The sequence below is a fragment of the Phoenix dactylifera genome, chromosome 2, assembly GCF_009389715.1.
Source record: "Phoenix dactylifera cultivar Barhee BC4 chromosome 2, palm_55x_up_171113_PBpolish2nd_filt_p, whole genome shotgun sequence".
NCBI lineage: Eukaryota > Viridiplantae > Streptophyta > Magnoliopsida > Arecales > Arecaceae > Phoenix > Phoenix dactylifera.
In genome coordinates this window covers 17,437,388-17,446,812 of record NC_052393.1, presented here as the reverse complement: position 1 = coordinate 17,446,812, position 9,425 = coordinate 17,437,388, and the positions used below count along the sequence as shown (strand labels likewise).

At 49.9% G+C, this 9,425-nt stretch overlaps 1 protein-coding gene across 1 annotated transcript; it reads right to left on the bottom strand.

The window, feature by feature from the left end:
• Window positions 1-5,588: 5,588 nt before the first annotated feature.
• LOC120109988 lies at window positions 5,589-6,389 on the bottom strand. The gene has a single exon (XM_039123939.1). It carries the CDS (start codon window positions 6,387-6,389, stop codon window positions 5,589-5,591), a length of 801 nt encoding a protein of 266 aa, XP_038979867.1.
• Between the last annotated feature and the right edge of the window lie 3,036 nt (window positions 6,390-9,425).

Sequence of the window (9,425 nt, the reverse complement as noted above, 5' to 3'; positions counted from 1 at the left end):
TAGGGGAGCCTAGATCGGAAGGGGCAACTCCTGCGGAGCGCGCAACTCCCGTCGAGCGCGCAACCCCCTCCAAGGCCGTAGAGGAACCAAGGACCTGCACTTGCCCGTCCTTGGGCCCTTCTAAAGTCTGCAAGGTCATCCGTTTACGGCGCTCGGGACCCGTGCCGGGCAGCGATATCGGGGTCTCGAGTTCTTCCCATGCTCCTCTATCGAGCTCTTCAAGGCTCAACATCGCGAGCTCTTCAGGGGTTGAGGATCGCCCCAGGAGGAGGCCCTACTCCTCCACTTGGCTGGTCTTTGAGGACAATTCGGCCCTCCATAACAGTGACGTTGCCCGCGAGGTCATCCACTATGTGCAGCGTCCAGTTGACCGAGCCGAGCTCGAAGTGGGCGAGATCGATAGTTTTATTGAACAAGCCTATTGTTCCGCTGTCCGGGTAAGCTTTTCTCATGCTTTCATTTTCATATTCTTCTAAGTTCTCAATCTCGGCTAACCTTTATTTCTCTTCCTTACAGCACCTCCACGAGATTGACATGTTAGCCTCCGCGGTGGTTGACTACCAAAACCAGGCCCAGAGGAGCCAGAGAGGATGGGAGGTCGCAGAGAAGAAGCTCGCCGAGGGCGAGGCCAAGTGGAAGGAATCCACCACGAGGGTGGAGGCCCTCGAGTCCGAGCTCAAGCTCAAGGTTGAGTGCCTCGAGGAGGAGGAAGCCTCGCACGCCCATACCAGGTCGACTCTTCGTGCTGCCGAGGCGCGCTTGGCCGACGCCCAGTCTGAGCTCGCAGGGAAAAAATACGAGGTGGGGATCCTCCGCCTGAAGATCGAGCAGCTTGAAGCTCGAGCGAAGAAGGTAGTGGAGGAAGCTCGGATTGCGGTGCAAATTTTTCGCAAGTCGGTCGAGTACGGAGAGGAGCTCGAGGAAGAGGTGGTTGATGGGCTCATCCGCGGCTTCGAGAACTTTTGGGCCCAGGTGTTGAGGCTTTGCCTCAAGCTCGACTTCAACAATCTTCGACCCCATCTTTTTGGGGCCGCTGAGGACAATGCAGACGATGCTGTTGATTATGACGGCGCTCCTGAGAGTCCCACCCTTGTAAACGTCAAGGCCGAGACTGAGGCGGCTCTTGAGGTCGAAGCCGAGATGGCTTCGGAGGCTGCCCGCGAGATTCCACCTGAGGTGGCGCCAGAGTGTGCCTCCGAAGCGGCTCCCGAGGTTCCTCCAGCAGACGACGAGGTCGGCGTCGAGGCCACCACTTTTGGGGCGACCTGAAATTTTGCTGCTCTCTTTTTCATTTTTGTTGTTGCTTGTAAATGAGGTCAGCCACTAGATTCATTGTTCGGCTAAGCGGTCCGACTTCAGAGTCAGTGTCTTTGTATTAAGTCTCAAGGCTCTTCATCAATAAAACATACATTTTCTTCAATTCTCTCATATCTTTAAACTTGTCTCTACTTGTTTTCGATGAATCCCTTGTCTTCGATTGTTTGGGCAGGACTTCACGTGTCGTCTGGTTTTGAATGTGATTCCGACATTTTTTTGAAGAATTTAACTAAGTCTTCGGGCTCGAATCTAGTTGTAGTGCGGGTCGAGGTTGGGCTGCTATTCGGCTGTTGGAACCATAAACGTTTATAGGCTTGAGTTCCCTTCGATCCGTACTGTCTGCCTTAGACATCTCGAACTGTAGTCAGATTTCCATTTAGTAGTACCCGAGATCGAGGGAGCTTTGGCTTGCGGTCGACGCAGCAGGGCATCCCGAGCTTGGTCGGATTGTCATTAGGTAGTACCCGAGATCGAGGGAGACTTGGCTTGCGGTCGACGCTGCGGGGCATTCCGAGCTTGGTCGGGACGTCATTAGGTAGTACCCGAGGTCGAGGAAGACTTAGCTCGCGGTCGACGCAGCGAAGCGTCCCGAGCTTGCTTGGGACGTCATTAGGTAGTACTTGAGGTCGAGGGAGGCTTGGCTTGTGGTCGACTCAGCGGGGCGTCCCGAGCTTGGTCAGGACGTCATTAGGTAGTACCTGAGGTCGAGGAAGACTTGGCTCGCAGTCGACTCAGTAGGGCCTCCCGAGCTTGGTCGAGACGTCATTAGGTAGTGCCCGAGGTCAAGGGAGACTTGGCTCGCGGTCGATGCAGTGGGGCATCCCAAGCTTGGTTGGGCATTGTTGGATCTGACTCAAGACATTTCAAGGACATCCTGGGATTCACAAGCAGATCATCATTAGAAGAAGCTTCGAATGGTTAGGAGAAATCTTTGAAGAATGCCTTATTGGCTAGATTTTCAAACATTGGAGACCCTTAAATGAGCTTTATTGATAATACATCCTGAGGTTCTCAAAGTGCCAACTTCGGGGAATGAGGGTTCCATCGAGGGACTCCAACTTGTATACTTCGGGCCGTTGGATCCGAGCGACTCGATACGGTCCTTCCCAATTTGGGGCAAGCTTCCCTTGCTCCGTAGGTCGAGAGGCTTCGGCTTTTCTCAGGACGAGATCCCCCGCTTTGAAGAGCCTGATCTTCACTCTAAAGTTGTAATATCTCGCCGTGCGGATTCGAGCGGCTTACCTTGTTTCTTCAAGAAGATCTAGGTTGTTTCTGAGTCGCGGTGAATTCGAAGCTACATCGTAGGTCTTCACCCTTGGTGATGGAAGCCCTATCTCCAAGGAGATGACCGCTTCTGTTCGATAGGCTAGATTGAATGGAGTTTCACTAGTAGGGATTCAGAATGTGGTTTTGTAAGCCTAGAGGACATTGTAAAGGTCTTCGACCCATTGCCCTTTAGATCAGTCGAGTCTGGCTTTAAGTCCTTGAAGGATTGTTCGATTTGTCACCTCCGTTTCTCCATTAGTCTGGGGATGAGCGACCGAGGTGAAACGATGGTCGATGCTGAGCTTGGAGCAAAATTTTCTGAAGCGGGCATTGTCGAACTGACGGTCGTTGTCGGATATAAGAATGCAGGGGCGCCCAAACCCGCAGATTATTGATCTCCAGATGAAATCTCGCATCTTCAGCTCGGTGATTTGGGCCACTGGTTTAGCTTTGATCCACTTGGTGAAATAATCAATGGAGACGATGAGAAACTTTCTTTGTTTGGTAGCTTGGGGGAATGGTCCCAAGATGTCGATCCTCCATTGGGCAAACGGCTAGGGGGCACTGATCGAGGTCAGTGGAACTGAGGGTCGGCGCTGAATGTTAGCATTCTTCTGGCATCGGTCACATCTTTGAACAAAGCTTGCGGTGTCTTTTTGAAGTGTAGGCCAGTAGTATCCCTAGCGTAGAATTTTGTAGGCCAAGGCTCGACTTCTTTGGTGGTTCCCGCAAATCTCCTCATGAACTTCTCGCATGACATAATTCACCTTCGAGGGGCGGAGGCATCTGAGAAGAGGAGACGTGAAGGACATGCAGTAGAACTTGCCTTCATATAGGAGGTATCGGGAAGCTTGGCGCTTGACTCGGCGGGCCTTGAGCTCATCATTGGGAAGAATTTCATTCTGTAGGAAGTTGACAAGCGGATCTATCCAACTCGGTTCAGTCTCGATGCAGAGGACGGACTCGGGCTCCTCAATGCTTGGTGTTTGAAGATACTCGAGTATTGTAGTCCTCGAGAGCTCTCATGTGGGAGGTTGCTAGCTTTGATAGCAGGTCAGCCCTCGCATTCTCTGTTCTGAAAATGTGCTGAATGTCGAAAATATTTAGTGTGGAGGTGATATCCCGCACCTTCTGGAGATACTTTTGCATTGACGGCTTTCTTGCTTCGTAGTCTCGTAAGATTTGGCTCACGACCAGTTGGAAATCACTGAAGACTTTTAGGCTGCCGACCTCGAGCTCTTTCGCTAATTTCAGCCCGGTAATGAGCACATCGTACTTCGCTTCATTGTTCGAGGTCGGAAACTCGAGGCGTAAGGCTTGCTCCGCGACCACTCCATTCGGACTGGTGAGAATGAGGCCTGCCCCACTACCTTCCGAGGTTGAGGAACCGTCCACATGTAGGATCCATGGCCGCTCTAAGGTGTCTTCCTTCGGTGTGAGCTCGGTCTGGGGTCATCTTGTAGGGTGCATTCCTCTATGAAGTCCGCAAGCACTTGTGCTTTGATTGCTGGCCTCGAGTGGTATTTGAGGTCGAATTTTTCGAGCTCGACTGCCCATCTTACGATTCTTGCCGCACGATCCGATCGTTGCAGAACTTATTTTATGGGCTGATCAGTTAATACGGCCACGGTATGAGCCTGAAAATATGGTCAGAGCTTTCGGGCCGAGATGAGTAGGGCGTAGACTATTTTCTTCCCCAGTATCGGGTCTCTGCATCCTACAGAATTTGACTAGTGCAGTATATCGATTTCTGGGACTTGTCTTCTTCCCGAACTAGGACCGAGCTCATTGCTACGAGGGACACAGCAAGGTACAGGTAGAGGAGCTCGCCCTGCTAAGATTTTGTGAGCAATAGAGGAGAGGCGAGATGAGACTTGAGTTTTTTGAAGGCTTGCTGGCACTCTTTAGTGTACGCGAAGTTTTTTGGCCGTTTGAGAATCTTGAAGAATGGGAGGCATCACTCTGTCGACCTCGAGACAAACCTTCCCAAGGTCGCAACTCGTCCAGTGAGCCGTTGTACTTCCTTGACCATCCTTGGTGGTGCCATCTCCTGCGGTGCTCGGATTTTTTATAGGTTTGCTTCGATTCCGTATTGAGTTACCACGAAATCGAGGAACTTGCCCGAGATGACTCCGAAGGCACATTTCGTGGGGTTGAGCTTCATCTGATACTTTCTGAGAGTGGAGAATACTTCGTAGAGGTTAGCTATGTGATGTTCGGCCATCTGGCTTTTTACCAACATGTCGTCCACATAGACCTCCATTTTCCGGCCTATCTGATCCTTGAAGACTTTGTTGACCAGCATTTGGTAAGTTGCCCCAACGTTCTTCAACCCGAATGGCATCACCTTGTAGCAATAGAGATCCTTGTCAGTGACAAAGGCTGTATTTTCCTCATCTTTGGGCGCAATTCGGATCTGATTGTACCTCAAGAAGGCATCCATGAAGGTCAGCAGTTGGTGTCCCGAGGTAGAATCAACGAGCTGGTCGATCCTGGGGAGTGGAAAGCTGTCTTTCGAGCATGCCTTGTTCAGGTCGATGTAGTCCACACATATGCGCCATTTTTCGTTAGCTTTCTTCACGAAGATTACGTTGGTGAGCTAGTCCGGGTAGGTGACCTCTCTGATAAAGCTAGCATTGAGGAGTTTGTCCACCTCCTCGGTCGCCGCTTGCTATCGTTTTGGTGCGAAGCTCCATTTTTTCTGCCTGACGAGCTTGTAAGTTGGGTTCACCTGGAGTCGGTGAACCATAACTTTAGGATCTATCCCTGGCATATCAGTGGGCAACCAGGCGAAAACGTCGGTGTTGGCTTGGAGAAATTCGATCATGCGGTCTCGTTCACGAGGGCTTAGGCTGGAACCGATTTGTACAGTCTGATTCGGGCAGTCCTCTCTTAAGGAGATTTGAAGTAGGAGCTCCCCGGGCTCTGCTCGTTGCTTCTTGGGCTCGTCCTGCACTTCCAGGGTCTTGATAGGTAGTGCCAAGGGTGGGACTTGGGCTGACGTTTCAGCCGGTTGTTTTGCTTTGAGGGTCGCCACATAGCATTGCTTGGTCCCCTTGAACTTCGCCAACCCCTCGTTTGGTGGGGAACCGCATGAGCAGGTGGTAGATTGAGACTATGGCCCAGAAGGCGTTGAACCCAGGTCGGCTGAGAATAACATTGTAGACCGAGGCCATACGGACCACTAGGATGTCCATCTTCACGGTACTCTCTCTAGGGGCGAGCTCGACCGTGATAGGTAGGCTGACTACTCCTTTGACTGGGACTAAATTTTCAGTGAATCCGACCACTAGAACATTCATTCTCCGAAGCTGGTCCTCAGTCATTCCTATTTTTTGAAAAGTATCGTAGAATAATACGTTTGCAGAGCTTCGATTATCAACCAGAACACGTTTTACAACAAACTTATTCATGATAAGGGAGATGACCACAACATCATCATGAGGAGTTTCGACTCCTTTTAAATCTTCATCCGAGAACGAGATGGCTTCTGTTGTGCGTTGATGCTTCAGGAGGGCTTCTTTCCTAGCAGGTTCTTTAGTCGAGCTTTCTTCGGCAGGGCCTCCTTCTATGGCGTTGATGGTGCCGGCAATGGGTCTGCTATTGTTTTGATCTTCAGGTGGCGCGGCGTTCTCCACTGGTGCTCCTTCATCATGCCAGTTCTGTACGAACCGGTTGAGTATCCCACGATGGATAAGCGCTTTAATCTCGTCTCGGAGTTGGAAGCACTCCTCTATGTCGTGGTCGTGATCTCGATGGAAGTGGTAGTACCTCCTAAAGTGTTGCCGAGCTTCCGACCCTCGCATTAGTGGTGGAGTTCAGAGATAGCCTCGACCTTCTATCTCTATGAGAATCTTGGACCGAGTAGTGGTGGAGAAAGTATAGTCCTGTACCTTCCTGGTGGTGTTCTCTACCGAGGCGGTGATCTTGGTCAGGGCCGCAGCCTCGGACGAGACGGGCTCCTCAATCGAGGCAAGTTCTTCTCGCGACGAGGTGAGCGATTTCTTGGGCGGCTGCGTTCCTCGGGATGCCTCTTCTGGCCCTTTGAGGGTCGTTCAGCAGCGTCTCGCCGAGCAGCCATGGCCTCTTCAGCCTTTGCGTATTTTCGACCTTGGGCCAGCATATCTGTAAAGTCGGTAAAAAAATTCTTCTCAATAGAGAAGAGAAACTTATAGGACCGAGCTTCCGTCTTTAATACCGACATGACGATTGATTGATTGAGCTCGCGGACCTCCTAAGTAGTGGCGATGAAGCGATTGATGTAGTCTTTCAAGAATTCTTCTTCCTTTTGCTTGATGTCGAGAAAAGAATCTAATATTCGCCGCTGGCGCTGGCTGGCGGCAAAATTGGCTACAAATTGCCCGCCGAGCTGCTCAAAAGAGAACACGGTGCTTGGCTTTAGCTCGGAGAACCAAAGTCAGGCCGTTTCTTGGAGGGTTGTGGGGAAGGCCTTGCATAGTAGAGCCTCCGAGGATCCTTACAGTGCCATGAGGGCTCTGTAACTCTCTAGATGATCCAGTGGATTGGTTGCCCTGTTGTATGGTTCTATCTGGGGCATTTTGAATCTCAGTGGGATTGGCTCGTCCTCGATCAAGCAGGCGAAAGATGACTTGGTGGTAAAATCAGGGTTGCCCTCACGCCTTACTCTTTGATCCCGGAGCGCCTCGATTTGCCGTTCGAGCTCTTCGACCTTCTTGTCGAGTTCTCCACCTTGGAAAGTTGCCGTGGTGGTCCGTCCCGGTACTGACTGATCCGGGATCGATCCAGCTTCAGAAGGTTGTGCCCTCCTATCCTGGCGACTCTTCGGCGGCTCCCCCCGGGGGATGCCCGGAAGAACCCTGGTGACAGCGCCTTTTTCCATTATTGATCCTTGAAAAACCATGAGGATCACGGCCTAGGGACACAGGCCCATCTGGAGGGAGCGCCGATCAGATGTGAACTCGTGGAGGCGGCACAAGAGGGCCCCCCCACTTGTGGTAGACTTTGGATTGCAGTAACTAGCGCTTGGACTTGCTACACTAGCACATCGAACTATTCAGGTTTGATTTGCGGAACTTGATCTGCCGGAGGCCTTGGTGGTGGATTCTGGATCGAGCGTTCGGGGCTTGGTGCGCGATGCTTGGAGGCCTTAGAAGCCCCTCTGCTCCTTAGTCTCATGATCACGACTCGGGCCCTTCCTCTAGCGCCAACTGTTGCTGGAAAATAGACCCAGAGGTGACCGCGAGCCGAGGAGGAGGAGCTTCTACTGCAGTGCAGTGGCGGACAGCTGTCTCCGGCAGACCTGCAAAAAGCCTTTGGCCGGAGGTTCCGGCGAAGGCCCTCCGATGTTTAAGTCAGAGAGGGATTCGGAGATAAAGGAGATAATGGAGAGGTATTTTCTGGCCCGGAGAGAAGATGATCTTCCTAAAGTTCCCCCCTTTTTATAGGAGGAGGTGTAGCGGTTACACACAATTGAGCGTGATTGTGTAAATATGGGTTTAAATGAGTTACCTTTGATGGCTCGAGATTTCGGGCTAGCTGGCGATCGGTTGAGATTGCGTGGATTCAAATATTGACAGCCGTTGTGGCGGAGATTGCGGAATTTGATCCCGGATATGGAGGATTTGATGGTCCTTTTTTTAGGCGGACCGGCTTGATTGTTGGTGGAGTCGGGGTCCGCCCGAGGTTAATCGGGCTTTGCTTAGCCGAGACCATGCATGCCGAGGTTGTTCCTGCCGAGGTCATGCTTGCCGAGGTCGTGCCTGCCGAGGTCGTGCTTGTTGATATCGTGCTTGTTGATGCCACGCTTATTGGGATTACGCTTGTTGTAATATTTAGGTGCTTTAATTATATTTTGTGGGGTGGTCCACTTTTCTCCCCATTAGTTTGTTATAAACGGAGGAACTCCATTATGTTACTTAACAAAGCATCATCAGTTCATCAATTGCTTGCTGCCTTAATCAAATTACTTAAATGGTTGGACGATCTATTGCAAGCAGATGGATTGTGAATGGTGTGCAACCGGTTGTCGGCTCCATTTTAAACCTACCTGTTTTTTTGACCATTTTTTGCTTTCTCTTTTCTCCTGTCCTTGTATTCTCTTTATAATTCTTATTGACGTCTTCGACTATCTTATTATTTTTTAATAAATTCAGGTAGCTTTTGCCTCCCATACATCAGAAAAAGAAAAAAAAAAAATCTTTGGGTAGTAAGCAGGGAAATGTATCAGAGATAAATCCGAATTCACAATTGGCTAACTTAAAAATGACAGGAGCATGTTAACAAAACACAAAAAATCTTTAAAAATAAGTTAAAGGACTGATATGCGACTCTAATAATAACGTTAAAAAATAAGAACACAAAAAGGGTTCATCTAATGAAAAGCAAATTGGAACTTCAACAATAATTAATAACCATGTAGAATATTTTCATAAATATTGAAAAGAGAAGTACTTATAACAAACATGACCAGCCAATCCAGAACTCGAAAGCAAAACTTTTCACATTCTCCATGAAATCCGTTGTTACAACTTCGGCCAAGGCCTTTTTTTGGTCCGAGCATCTGATGAATGTTACACAAAAAGGGTGCCATAAGCAGGTAGGATAAAGGACCAACACATTCTTGGGATCTCATTTGGATTCAAATGCAGAATGGCTCCCGACTTTTTTAACCTCCAAGATTAATCAAGCTTGATATCGGAAGAAACCTGCCCTCCTCTATCACGTCATTGTCAGTATCTAGACAATAAAAGTGCATAATGTGAATGATGCTCTAGATAAGTTGCAGTTGCAACATGTAAGGAGAGAGAGAGAGAGAGAGGGAGGGAGGCAGGGAGAGCGAGCATCTTCTAATTACAACTCGC